Here is a 15,123-nt window from a genome sequence, read left to right on the forward strand (position 1 = left end):
ACTAAGAGTATATTGTTTACATATTTTAAATTGTATTTTGTGTATGCACAGTACATGGCACACAGTAATGGAGACTTCCACATTCAAATAATACTTCATTTTGTTCTATTCTACAGTCCATGTTTCAGGAATAAAACAAGTCATTCAAAACAAACTATTGAAAGAAAATATGTATTGAACTCAACAGACAAACATGTCAAGACCCGATATCAATTACACAATGAGATGAAATAAACATTTAGTGTCACTTCTTTTAAGCTTCCTGGCTGGTTTGTTTAAAAGTAGTAGCTTTTTACACAGTATTAAAGCAAACATATATCTCAATATATAAATCTACTTAAAACTGCCAAAAGTGTTTCTGCGACATTCCTTCCCATCTAACAGCTGAGCAATTATTTCCCTATTTATATTGTCAATTTTGTCACTGTGGATGTGACACACAGCAACACTGTTTAGACGGGACTGTGTCAATAGTGACATACAGAATCAAATAACAAATTAAGTACACTGTTGGACATTAACCAATAATAATAATAACCTGGACAATAACACGTATTCACTATTAACTTTGACATTCACCTCAAACTCTTAATTTACTGCTTATTAGCTTTTAAAGAAGTTGTTGTAGTTAAGTTTAGGTATTAGGTAGGATTATGGGATGCAGAATATGGTCATGAAGAAAAATGAATTAATATGTGCTTTCTAAGTAGCCTACTAATAAACAGCCAATGTGCAGTTGTTCATCATACTAATGTGTTACATATTTTTTTCTATATTTTACTAATACATGTTTTTATGATTGGTCCATATATAATCCTACAAACCCTTGTGTATACATTATAAAATGTAAAAAAAAACCTGCAATAACAGCCAGGTGTTAAAATCCACAACTGTTCTCATCTGTAAAGTTTCTTGTGTAACATCCTGAATCTGCCCTGACAAACCGAGGCTGTCTGTTTCTTGCTCATTCATGACAACACATAAAAATGTAAAATTAGTGCAATAATGAAAGAACACCCCATAAAATAAAGATCGTTCATATCAGCATACTGTAACGTTTCCCCTGTCATCTACCCTCATTCACCGGACTACATAACGTTGTAATGAGTCCAAACTGCACAGTGACATTAACTTTCATACACCAATAGGGACACTTAATAATCCATATCCTTCTCTTCCCGTCACTCTCTCACTCTCTCTCTCTCTCTCTCTCTCTCTCTCTCTGGTCGAGTTAAACATGCTCCTGAGGCTCCAGTGACCACTGTTCCTGCCCCTCTCCCCTCCGTGCATCTTCCCACTTCTGTGCAGCTCGGGACGGTATCTCATCAACACCTTGGGTGGTTCCATGTTTCCGGAGTAGAATGGGTGCTTTGAGGATGGATTGAACTGTACTTGGTGTCGGCGGTCTGCTGCACTGACTCGGGAGTGCAGTTTGCTTCTAAACATCATCACTGTACCCCGCAGCATTGTATATCTGCTTCAAATGGACATTTGGTGCAACCCAGATGAGGATGGGTTCCCTCTTAAGTCTGGTTCCTCTCATAGTTTCTTCCTTATGCCATCTCGGGGAGTTTTTCCTTGCCACAGTTGCTCATCAGGGACAAACATACTTACGGAGAACATATTTACGTTTAATCACCACATTATCTGTGTAAAGATGCTTTGAGACAATGTTCATTGTTAAAAGCGCTATACAAATAAAAATGAATTGAATTGAATTGAATTACCCATCATCCTTTACACCCCGTCATCCACTATGTTTGTTTCCCGTTTTCACCTGTCTGTTCACCCGGACTCTATTTACACTCATCACCACTGTCTTCACTCATTGTCGGTTATCATCTTTACTACGTTGTATGTATGTGTGATTTACCTGCTCCTTATTTTTAAAATTACATCTTTAATGTTACTATTCGTGTCCTCGTCTCTCCGTGTACATACTGTGACACACAGGGTTAAACATGCTGTAAAATCTCAGTTCAACATGATCTTTATTTTTATTTAAGGGGTTTTGATAACACACTTGTTAAAACAAAAGATGTTATAAAAGAGTTTAAGGAAAATACACAGAAAAAAGTGAACGTTTGTCCAAGCAGCTATTTTTCCTTATAATCCTTTAAAAACCTTAAAAACTTGCTAATTATTCAACAAAAGCAACAGGCAGAGTTACCAAACATTGTGCAACAAAATTCGGATACCATATGCCAACTTACACTGCTTGACTTTTTTGAAAAAAAAACCAGGAGGGTCAGGTCTCCCTTCTTTGGCAGCAGGGTCAAGACGGATCTCCTGCAGCTTGATAGGAGCTAACCACCTTTCACACTCTCCCTTAGAACCTCAAGCATGTCCTGCCCTATAAATGCCCTTTCTTCATGCCTTGGTGAGCCTCCTGAAGCTCAGACAATGACAGCTCCCTGTCCAGTTTTCTGGACACTGATTCTGTGAGCTTAGGCAAGTCTTTAAGGAAGCTCTCTTCCAGCTCCTGTGCCCCTGACCTCTCGCTGCTATACAGCTTCGAATAAAAGCTGATTGTCTGCTGGCGAATTTTAGAAGGCTCTGACACGAGATCCCCTGATTCCGTTCCGTTCGCATAGCATGCATAAATCTTTTCTGTCCATTCTTTTGCTCTAAACTAAAGAAGAACTTAAAAGGAGCATCCATCTCAGTGACCCTTTTAAAGCGTGAGCGGACCAGCGCCCCCTGTACTGCAGTGTCCAACAGGTCATTTATTTTGGCAATTTTGGTTTTGAGGGCTTCAATATGCCCTCAATTTCCTGTGGCCTTCGGTTCAGCCTAGCAGGGCTTCTCCGAGGTGTTTATGTCATTAGTGGATCTCTGGTCTACAGTCTGAGTTCGGGGCTCACGCTCCCTAGGCCCTGGTGCAGCAGCATTTACAGGGCTTTTAGCAGCAGGCCGAGCTGAAGCCGCAGGGTGTGCACAAGATGTCCTATCTGACCACATTTGAAACATTTTATGTCTGCATCGGTGGAAACAAAAATGTTGTAGTGAAACCCATCAATCCTGAACTTGAAAACCACATTTAGCTCCTCAACACCTTCATTTAAGACCATAAAAACTATCCGTCTAAAAGATACCAAGTGATTAATCAGTGGGGATTTACAGCCGATGGGGATTTTCTTCATAGGGGAGATGGTTCGCTTGAGACAGCTCTTTAAGAATCACCTCATCACTTATGATAGGAGGGACATTGGATAACATCATTTGTTTAGCCGGAGAATTGAGGGAAGAAACCAGTATGCACTCATTATTCAACACAATTCCTTTTTCCATACGGAAGGCAGAGACAATATTCTCATGCCACACCACATTTCCAACCGCTAACACACACTCCTCTACACTCGCCCACACACCACCCGCACACCGTGCCGGCCAGTCAAACTTTCAAACAGCCTTGTGTTCAAGGATGCCATGCTAAACACTCACACACACACACACACACACATATTTCCTAGATGTTTAGGGGAAAAAAAAGAAGCAAAAAAACGCCGAAATAAATTGGCTCTACAGGCCATGCTCACCCTTCCCCCATGCGCAGAAAGAGAGAGAGAGAGAGTGTGTGTGTGTGTGTGTGTGTGTGTGAGAAAGAGAGATTGAGGGTGTGTGAGTGTGTGTGTGTTCAATCAGCACAAATTTAATCAAACGAAACAAAATAAAAATAAAGTTCCTCCTCAGAACATTGATGCTGAACCTAAAAGCTCTGCTTCAGTCTCACTATTAGAGAATGTGTGTTAATGAGGAGCAGGTCATGTGACTCTCAGAGAGATGATCTTACCTCAGTGTCTCCAGTTTACAGTGAGGATTCTCCAGTACAGCAGAGAGAAACTTTACTCCGGAGTCTCCTACTTTATTCCTAGACAGATTCAGATCTCTCAGGTGTGAGGGGTTTGATCTCAGAGCTGAAGCGAGAGCAGCACAGCCTTCATCTGATACTCCACAATCATACAACCTGCAGATACACAATGACACACACTTCACTCTCTCAGTTTCTACACATTACACATCCTTTGTGTTTTTTGAATGGAATGTGTGTGTGAGAAAGAGAGAGGGAGTGTGTGTGTGTGTGTGTGTGTGTGTGTGTGTGTGTGTGTGTGTGTGTGTGTGTGTGTGTGTGTGTGTGAGCGAGAGAGACTTTTTACACTCCTTTATTTATCATAAGACTCAGCATAAGTGATGTTATGTTCTGGATGGTATCAGGAAATAAAAATCAAACAAATAGATAAATAGTCAAATATAATGGATAGATAAATAAATAAATAAATAAATAAATAAATAAATAAATAAGCATCAATAAAACAAGAGAATGACAGTTAAAAGATAGCGGTTGGTGCAATCGTTTAGTTGAGCTCTGGTGCAAAGTACAATTCTCTTCTTTTAAGGAACAAAGAGCTTCTCCACAACACCCCACAACCTCGAACATCTTTAGATCCCCTATAAAATTTTAAATCAACAACAATCCTGAATTTTGTAAGCCTGGAGAAGATTCTAATGGCATCACAGTCAGTGTTTTGAACTATTTTGTTTTTTCTGCTCAGGTATATTGCCATTTTAGCTTGACCAAAAATGAAATGAATCAACTGACACAAAACCTGTTTCTCCTGATGTAATTAAAACCCAGAATAAAACACTGTAGAGTAAAAGTCACATTCCAGGAACTTAAAATAACATATAAAAACATAACAAGTGACTGTAACCTGAAGCAGTGTATAAAAGCATGAAAAACAGTTTCTCTCTGTGAACAGAATGGACAGTCTTGTAAAACATTGGGGTTAAAAATAGAAATAAGAGTTTACAGAGATAATGCAGTGTAAAATCCTCCACTGGATGTCGGCAGATTTTTTAGGTAATGGTGGTTTGTACAGTGTCTCCATGGGCGTAAATCCCCCCCTATCCGAGGGTTGTCACCCCAAAAAAATTATTATTTAAAAAAATTGCACTCCTTATTATATGTATTCTCTATTATATGAAAAATATATGTATGTATACCTAAATAATTGTTCATTTAGAAACAGTTGAGTTTCTCCTCCCCTTCCTCACAGTGTTTTGACCCACTGCCTGCGTTTCCAGTTCATCTCGCTACATTACACACACGAGTCAGATGTGTGTCTGCAGCTCCATTAACTATGGTATTTTATTCACTTTAAATAAAGCGATTTTCTTTAATGTAGTTGATGCAGACGCTTTCATAAATTAGTTCAGCAAAAATGCTGATTTCCGATGTAGTTTCCCATGAATCTGCTCTATTAAAACATGACTTATCTAGTGAACGTTAGCTTGTGTATAATAGCTTGTAGCATAGTGCACTGACACTAACACACCAAACCGTTTCCCATGCAGTGTTTTATTTGGGATGAATTGGTATAATGTCAACTTAACATTAACGGACACAATTAGCATAATGTTTATCTTTGCATTTACTAAATGAGCACTGTGCTATGTCTGAACTAACCCCACTGTATTTTATGTATAATCAATTTCTATTCTGTTCTTAAGTGTCTTAATTAATTTGTAAATAAAATGTTAAACCTTTATTTTAATTCCTTGTTTTCATTGTTGTGATTTTTTTATGATAGTTTTACTGAATTTATGTAAAGCAGTTTGAATTAACATTGTAATTGACGCTGTCTCCATGCTACAATAATAATTAAAAAAAAACCAAAGTTTTTCACTGTGGAGACATATCTTTATACTGTAAGTACAATTTTACTGTATTATTTGTGTCCCCCTTCAAAAATTGCTCATGAGAAATTTTATATTTATTGTCTCCACTCTGGTTTAATATCATTGTTAAACCAAAAACATTTCTCCACTGGGAGTCCACCCTCCCATTTATTTTTTTCTTGTTTAAAACTAACACAGGCCCTGTAGAGCAGCTTCCCTGTCACTGTCCCAAAGTTCATCTTCCATTCACCCCTGCGCTCCAGGAGGAGGCCAGGTCAGGAGCGATGTGGCGTGGGAAAGGGTTCCTCTTCTGCAGGACCGCTTTTGCCGATTTTATAGTCCTTCAGCTGAACACGCTCCTCCGCTGTTTGTGTAGACCTCCATCGGTGTAGGAGCTGGTTAGAGATGCGCAGGGACCGTAGTCCTATACGTGCAGCCAGGTCCTCCCGTCGTGACAGGTCTGTCCCTGTGACGTTCACTAGCTCCAATCCTTGAGGAAATCATGGATCTGGACAGTGTGGGGTGGTCACACCGAAAATGTCCAGCCCACTCCCATTGACCAGGGGCTCCTCCAGCAGCCAGTGTAGTGTTCCACAGCCCTTAATGCTTTTTTTTTTAGTCCATTTTTTTAAAAGTCTGCGGTAAAAGACTGGTAATTCAGTAACATTCAGAATGCTTATGTCCGTTAAAAACAAAGTGCTGTCCGGCCTTATTTCTCCTGCCATGTGCTGCTGTCCTCCATACCAGGATCCTGGGTCTGGTTAAGAGTCTATGGATAAACTGCAGGCGAAAGGCTGCTGTCCTGCTGGTGAGATGGACCAGCCCCTGCCCCCTTTCCTCCTTGGGCAGATGGAGGACACTCTGCGGAATCCAGTGCAGACCATCCCAGATGAAGTCAACGAGCAGGGCCTGGATGTTTTCTAGCAGGTTTGGCAGTGGATCCACACATGCCAGCTTGTTCCACAAAGACGACGCTGCCAGGTTGTTTATCACCAGCGATCTTTGGAACCAGCCGCTTCCACCTGCTCAGTCTGCCCTTGATGTGCTCTACAGTGCCTTCCCAGTTTTTATTTAAAAACTCATCACTCCCCAGGTAGACACCCAAGTACTTAAAACCTCCTTTTTTTCCACACCAAACCTACTGGGAGTGTCGGCTCCCCACCTCCCCACTCCCCAAATAAAACTGCTTCACTTTTTCCCCAGTTTACTTTTGCTGATTATAAAAATTGAAAGCTTCCTAAAACATCAGTTGAAACACCTACATCAGACTGGGATCCCACCATTACTGCCAAGTCATCTGCATACGTTGACAGGTAAAGTGAAGCATTTGCACGTGAAATATCAAAACCAGAAAGAGAACTCCTTAGATTGATTAAAAGAGGTTTGACTGCAAGAGTCTACAGCATTCCTGAGAGGTAACAGACGTGGCTGATCCCTCTGTACATGCTAAAAGGGGCACATAAACCACCATTAACCTTTAGTACAATCTCAATTTCACTGTACAGCACCTTCAATATGGCTATGAAACCAGGGTTGAACCCAAAGCTTTCCAGCACCCTCCACAAGTATTCATGCTCAACCTTTAAACTTTCTTTCGGCTTCTCCCGTTAGGGGTCCCCACAGCGGATCCTCCGCACGTTTGATTTGGCACGTTTTTACGCTGGATGCCCTTTCTAATGCAACCCTCCCCAATTTATCCGGGCTTGGGACTGGCACTAACTTGGTCAAAAGCCTTTACCTGGTCTAGGAAAATCAGACCAGTCTTGAGAGTGTACTGTTGACAGAAATTTTTTATTTGTGCCTCTGTCACATCCCACCACTGCTGTATAGATTTAAAAGCTGCCTTCTCATGTTTAAAACAATTCCATAAAAAAATAAAAGACTCAGTGTTAAGATGTCAGTAGGCGATCTTAGGTTTTATATTCTTTTTACTGATGGTACACTGAACCATACAGTGATCAGAGATGCCTACTGGAAAAACAGAACATCTTGTAAAAAAAGTTAGCTGATGCTTAAAACAATAAAATCGATTTAACCTTGGCAGGGAGAGTGTGTTGTCTATGCATTGGGTCCAGCTGTACTGTCTCTGGTTTTTATTAATATTTCTTTATATGTCACAGAGACGTAACTCAGACCCCATCTCCAAGACGACACATCGCGGGTGGATTCTTTGTTCAGAGAATTCCCAATGTTGCTCACCTAATTAAAAAAAAAAGTCAAACATATAATAGACACAAACTCGGACTCGGAGCCAGAATACTTCCTCATGTCTTCTGCAGCTGCAGAAGCCCACAAGCTTTTTTATCCCAATAAACTTGCTTAGATCTCCTAAATGCTGTCTTTGTTCTTTGTCTATTCAACACACTCATAACATCAGTCAGACTCTATTCTACTCTCACACATAAATGCCTTATTATTAGTATGTTACTTATACTTGGTGTAAATAGGTTATATAAGTTTAACATACAGGCTAAATAGGTTTTATTTAACTACTTCTATTGTATCTAATAAGTTCTACATTGATTATTAAGTTAATTTTGTTGGATTAATATTAGTTTGATTATAACACATGCTAGATAAGTTTGATTAAATATTTTTTCTCGACAGAAGCTACATGAGGCTCTGCATGATTTCAGTCCAAATTGTCTGATGTACAATTAAAATCTACTCCCAAATCTAAAAACTCTGCAGTGCTGCAGTTTAAACTAACATTGTTAAGTTTATCTAAAAACTTCATTCTCTCCACTGCACTGGTGGGAGCATACACACAGATAAAAATAAAAACCTCATTCTCATAAAAAACATTTACTTTTAAAAGCCTCCCGTTTAAGACTTCTTTCTGCATTGTAAGAAACAGGAATAAAATTACAAGTAAAAAGCAGGGTAACACCACCACTAAGTGATGTGTATTGGCTTAAAATCACCAACCAGTCCCACTGCTTCACCAAATCAGCAGCATTACTGCTGTCACTGTGGGTTTCCTGTAGCATAACAACATCAACACGTTTCTGTCTTATAAACTCATAAAGCTTTGTTTTTTTCCATAATATCTCGCTCCATTAATATTAAAACTCGCAACTTGAAATAAAAGTAAAACAAACAAATGCTAAAAGAACTGAAAATAAAACACCGCACACTATCAGTCTTAATCAGAGTTCTCCCTATCGAAATTTATCAGCTTTTTTAACCAAAAGATTTCCTGATCAGTAAAAGCTCCTTCTCTTCTAAAGTGATTTATATCGTTGACAAACTGTTGGCGGTCTGGGAAAAACTCCTCAACTAATATGTTTTTTTTGCCACTTGGTGGTTCTTAAACACTTTATGTCCTCAGCGCTATATAATACAGTGCCCTCCACAATTATTGGCACCCCTGTTTAAGATGTGGTCGTGGACTTCAAAAAATTCTCCTTTTTCTTAAAACAACATAGAACCCAAATGCAAAAAAAGAGAAAAATCGAACCTTTTATTTAAGTACATTACTTTTGTGGTAAAAAAATCACACATTTAGAAAAGAAAAAAAAACTTGAAATCATGTGTGCCACAATTATTGGCACCCCTGATGTTAATACTTTGTACAACCTCCTTTTGCCAACAAGACAGCACTTAATCTCCTTCTATAACATTTCACAAGATTGGAGAACACAGAGAGAGGGATTTTTGACCATTCTTCTTTGCACAATACTTCTAGATCATCTAGTGTCCGGGGTCCTCTCTTATGCACTCTTCTCTTTAGCTCGCCCCACAGGTTTTCGATTGGGTTTAGGTCTGGGGACTGAGATGGCCATGGGAGGACCTTGAGTTTGTGACTGCTGAACCACTTTTGTGTAGATTTTGCCAAATGTTTTGGATCATTATCCTGCTGAAAGACCCAATGACGACCCATCTTCAGCTTTCTGGCAGAGGCCATCAGGTTTTTATTTAAAATATCCTGGTATTTCAAAGCGTTCATAATGCCATGCACCCTAACAAGGTTCCCAGGGCCTTTGGAAGAGAAACAGGCCCACAGCATCACAGATCCTCCACCATACTTCACGGTGGGCATGAGGTGCTTTTCGGCATACTCATCTTTTGTTTTACGGCAGACCCACTTAGAGTGTTTGTTGCCAAAAAGCTCAATCTGACCAAAGCACACGATCCCAGTTGAAGTCCCAGTACCGCTTAGCAAACTCCAGACGTTTACGTTTGTGAGTGTTAGTGAGAAAAGGCTTTTCCTTGCATGCCTCCCAAACAGCTTGTTGGCATGTAGAGAGCGTCTGATGGTTGTTTTGGAGACTCTGTGACCCCAAGATGCCACTCTTTGATGCAATTCTGTGACGGTGAGCTTGGGAAATTTTTTTACTTCTCTTACCATCCTCCTCACTGTGCCTTGTGGCAAGATAAACTTGGGACCTCTTCCAGCCTTGTTTGTCACTGTTCCAGTTGTTTTGAACTTCTTAATGATTCCTCTGACTGTAGATACCGGCAAGTTAAGGCGAGTGGCTATTTTCTTGTAGCCATTGCCTGACTTATGAAGGTCGACACACATCTGCCTTACTTGAATGGTGTGTTCTCTTGTCTTTGCCATGTTGACAAATGGGTAAGAGAATTAGGCCTCTGTGTCACGTCATATTTATACCCCGGGGAAACAGGAAATCATGAATTACTAATTAAAAGTCCCTAGATACCCTGACCAACCTTAGCAACTACAGAAAAATATATAAAAAAAAATAAATAAATAAATTTTTCAGAGGAATTGTTAGGGGTGCCAATAATTGTGGGACACATGATTTCAAGTTTTTTTTTTTTCTAAATGTGTGATTTTTTTACCACCAAAGTAATGTACTTAAATAAAAGGTTGGATTTTTCTCTTTTTTTGCATTTGGGTTCTATGTTGTTTTAAGAAAAAGGTGAATTTTTTGAAGTCCACGACCACATCTTAAACAGGGGTGCCAATAATTGTGGAGGGCACTGTACATTTAACGGTTCCTTCTGAAAGTCTAGATTAAAGACTGAATCAGACATTGTGTCTTTGCTGTCTGATTCGGGTTTATCCACCTTCATGTCTTTCTTCGCCTGCTTCTTTCCCTGTCCCCTACCTCGTTTCTTCATTTTAGTTGGCAGCAGTTATGGGGCTTTCAGAAGCAAGCTGAGGTAAAGCCACAGGGGGAACGACTCCAGCAGGTTCAGCTGCCTCCTGCCCCATTCGCTTGGAGTCTTTCAGGACAGGCGCGCACAAGATGCCCTAACTGACCACATTTAAAACATTTTATTTCTGAATCGGTGGAGACAAAGATGTTGTAGTCAAACCAATCAACCCTAAACCTGGGAACCACATTTAATTCCTCAACACCTTCATTCAGAACCATAAACACCATCCACCTAAAGGACACCAAGTGTTTAACTAGTGGGGACTTACAGCCGAGGGGGATTTTCTTTATTGGGGAGACGGTTTGCCCGTACCGAGACAGCTCCTTCACAATTGCCTCATCACTAATAAAAGAAGGAACATTCGATAGCAACACCTTTTTATCAGGAGAACTGAGGGGAAAAACCAATATGCATTCATTATTTACAACAATTCCATTTTGGATCAGTTTAGTCACTCTTTCAACACTATTCAGAAACACAACAATTGCACTGTTTGTTCGGGAGGCAGAGACAATATTCTCATACCCCACCACATTACCAACCGCTATACACATTCCTCTACACTCGCCCTACACACCACCCGCACACCGTGTCGGCGAGTCAAACTTTCAAACAACCTCGCGTTTGAAGACGCAATGCTAAACACTCTCACTCACACACACTCACTCACACACACACCCACCTGCGTGTGCACAGGCATGCTGGTACACAAACACACACACTCACACACACACGAAATTGTTCCTAGATGTTTAAAGGAATAATTTGCGAAAAATCGCCAAAATCACCGAAAACGCCAACCGCTTTCATGCTCTACACGCCACTCCCCCGCACATGCGCAGAGAGAGAGAGAGAGGGTGAGTGAGTGAGTAAGAGAGAGCGAGAGCGTGAGTGTGTGTGTGTGTGTGTGTGTGTGTGTGTGTGTGTGTGTGTGTGTGCGAAAGAGACAGAGTGAGAGTGTGTGTGTATGTGTGTGTGTGTGTGTGTGTGTGTGTGTGTGTGGTCACTCAAAACTCATTTAAACTAACAAACACAACTAAAAGAATAAAACTATAAAGTTCCTCCTCAGAACATTGATGCTGAACCTAAAAGCTCTGCTTCAGTGTCACTATTAGAGAATGTGTGTTACTGAGGAGCAGGTCATGTGACTCTCATAGAGATGATCTTACCTCACTATCTCCAGTTTACAGTGAGGATTCTCTAGTACAGCAGAGAGACACTTCACTCCTGAGTCTCCTACTTTATTCCCAGACAGATCCAGTTCTCTCAGGTGTGAGGGGTTTGATCTCAGAGCTGAAGCGAGAGCAGCACAGCCTTCATCTGATACTTCACAATCACACAACCTGCAGATACACAATGACACACACTTCACTCTCTCAGTTTCTACACATTACACATCCTGTGTGTTCTCCCTTGTTCCTGCAGTGTTGGTGTGAGAACCAGTCACAGACACTGATGGAAGTCCTCGTCTAGACAGTCATGTAGTGTGAGTTGCCTGACTACAAAATGGACTAAATTTGTGTAAAATAAATTGCAGCAGATTTCTCCAGGACGTACAAAGTAAATCAAAAATATATAATTTATCAATGAAAATAAATAAATTTAAAGATGATTTAATAGAGATAAATATTTGTACTGCACTTTGATTCATCTCAGACTGCTGACACAAGAAAACTGCAGTAAATGACCAGTAGGTGGCAGTGTAAGGTGTATTTCAGCTCATTTTCACAGCAGGGGATTAGAAGTAGAGCAGCACTAATGACCAAATGAATGTGGAGGAAAAAACAGAAGTAAAAGTGGGATTTTTTACTCTTAGAAGATCTTAAACATTTGCAGTTCAATAAAGAAGTTGTAAAAGAAGATGAGATGAAGGAGAGCAGCAGCACAAACACACGTCGCTCTGAGAAACAGAGAATGGAACTGGGAAGTCCAGAGCAATGCAAGCTGACACACTTCATCATTCTGCAAATGAAGCAGAGAGGAATCTCTGACAATGAAGAATAATATGGTAAGACGTCTAGAAACAGGTTGAAAAAGCAATGATGATGATTTGAAGATGATATGTGTGTTATGGTGGACCGTCTCCCTTCTCTTGTCCAATCACAAGATCATATTAAACCTGACCAATGATTATTGCTGTGATTGAGATTCCTGTCATTATGTGTACAAGAGGTGTAAAGGTATTGCTGCTTTCTGTACAAAGTCATGAATCAGGTTCTTTCTCTCTGTTTAACTGGAGTTTTATTCACACATGGATCTAATTCTCAGTGCATTAATGATTAGTGGAAGTGAGAAGTTTCATTACTGATAGATTTGTTCTGGATGTTGTACCGCTACAGCAAATTTCACCTGAAAAACAACACTGTATACAACAATTCACTGCAGCTTTTAGTGAGTTCTTGTGTCTCTCAGAGAGATGATCTTACCTCAGATCTTTCACTTTACACTCAGGATTCTCCAGTAGAGCAGAGAGACGCTTCACTCCTGAGTCTTCTAGTTTATTCCCAGACAGATTCAGTGTATTGACAGTCAGATGCAGTTCTCTCAGACTGGAGGTTTCTGAGTTGAGCACTGAGGTCAGAGCTTTTCCACTTCTCCATGTAATTTCACTGCATCTGATACTGAAGGAAATAAAAGATAATGAACAGAAATGCAGAAGATCAAACAAGTTCTCAAAGCTTCACTGCAGCGTCCTAACTTTCAACATCACACACATCAGTTGAACACAATGATTAAATGGTGGAATAATAAGAATTGACAGTCGGAGATGTTCAGATTTGGAACATCATCACACACACGTTGTATAAACATGGAGGATGAGATCCGGGAATCCAAATGGGAAAGTAAGAGAGTCTGATCTAAAAGGTTTCTAAGAGGAGAAAGGAAAAAGTCTAAAGAGTCCTGCAGAGTGCGATTCATCTGAACAGCTCAGACCTTTGATTTGTTCTCAACACTGAAACAGTAGAACAATTTCACTCAGCTTCACTTACATTGCTTTTCTGGATGCTGCAATCACAGGCATCACTCTCACAAGAATCTCATCTCTGATCTTATCTGGAGTGATGTATTTATTCAGGTCAAATTCCTCCAGATCCTGTGCTGATGTCAGTAACACAAACACCAGAGCAGACCACTGTGAAGGAGAAAGTTCACTTTGTGTTCCAGATTTCAGATACTGCTGGATTTCCTCCACTAGAGACTCATCACCCAGTTCATTCAGACAGTGGAGCAGATTGATGGATTTCTCTGCAGGAAGATCTTCACTGATCTTGTTCTTGATGTACTGAACTGTTTTTTTGTTCTGGGAGCTACTTCCTGTCTGTGTTACTAAGGAATGTAGAAGTATCTGATTGGACTCGAGTGAGAGACCGAGAAGAAAGCGGAGGAAAAGATCCAGATGTCCAGTCTGACTTTTTAAAGCCTGATTTACACCACTCCTGTGAACATCTGAAAGTGTCCTACAGACCTGATTTAGTTTAAGAACATTTCTCCTTTTCTTCATGAAGGTCAGGTGCACATACAGAGCTGCAAGATGTTCCTGAATGCTCAGATGAACAAAGCAGTACACTACTTTACTCTGATGAAGCCCAAACTCCTCTCTGAAGATCTGCGTACACACACCTGAATACACTGCTGCTTCTGTCACATCAATGCCACACTCTCTCAGGTCTTCCTCATAGAAGATCAGGTTTTGTTTCTCCAGCTGCTGGAAAGCCAGTTTCCCCAGTTTGAGAAGCATTTCTTCATCGCTCTCCTGCTTCTGTAGGTACTTCTCTCTTATGATGTTGGTCTGAATGATGAGGAAGTGTGTGTACATTTGAGTCAGAGTCTTGGGGATCTCTCCACTCTCTGCTTCACCCAACATTCTCTCTAGAACAGCAGCTGAAATCCAGCAGAACACTGGGATGTGGCACATGATGTAGAGGCTTCTTAATGACTTCAGGTGTGTGATGATCTTATTGGCCAGGTTCTGATCACTGATCCTCTTCCTGAAGTACTCCTCCTTCTGAGGGTCATTGAACCCTCGTACCTCTGTGACTCGATGGACACACTCAGAGGGGATTTGATCAGCTGCTGCTGGTCTGGAGGTGATCCAGATGAGAGCAGAGGGAAGCAGGTTCCCTTTGATCAGGTTTATCAGCAGCACATGCACTGGTGCTGATTCAGTTACATCACACACTCTCACTGTCTTCTGGAAATCCAGAGGAAAACGACATTCATCCAAACCATCAAAAATTAACAAAACCTTCTCCAACCTGGAAATGTCCAGTTCTTTCATCTCCTTAAAAAACACATGAAGGAGCTCCACCAGACTCA

The 15,123-nt window shown here is 40.5% G+C and overlaps 1 protein-coding gene across 1 annotated transcript in view; it reads right to left on the reverse strand.

The window, feature by feature from the left end:
* Positions 1-12,127, reverse strand: part of LOC124376847 (ribonuclease inhibitor-like) — a gene marked incomplete at its 5' end in the record, with an annotated part of 67,355 nt that extends 55,228 nt beyond the window's left edge. Inside the window, 2 exons of the mRNA XM_046836149.1 lie at positions 3,794-3,967; positions 11,976-12,127. Coding sequence (XP_046692105.1) covers positions 3,794-3,967; positions 11,976-12,127 — 326 coding nt within the window. The remainder of the gene's footprint in view (positions 1-3,793; positions 3,968-11,975) is intronic.
* Between the last annotated feature and the right edge of the window lie 2,996 nt (positions 12,128-15,123).

This window comes from Silurus meridionalis, chromosome 23 (assembly GCF_014805685.1).
Source record: "Silurus meridionalis isolate SWU-2019-XX chromosome 23, ASM1480568v1, whole genome shotgun sequence".
NCBI lineage: Eukaryota > Metazoa > Chordata > Actinopteri > Siluriformes > Siluridae > Silurus > Silurus meridionalis.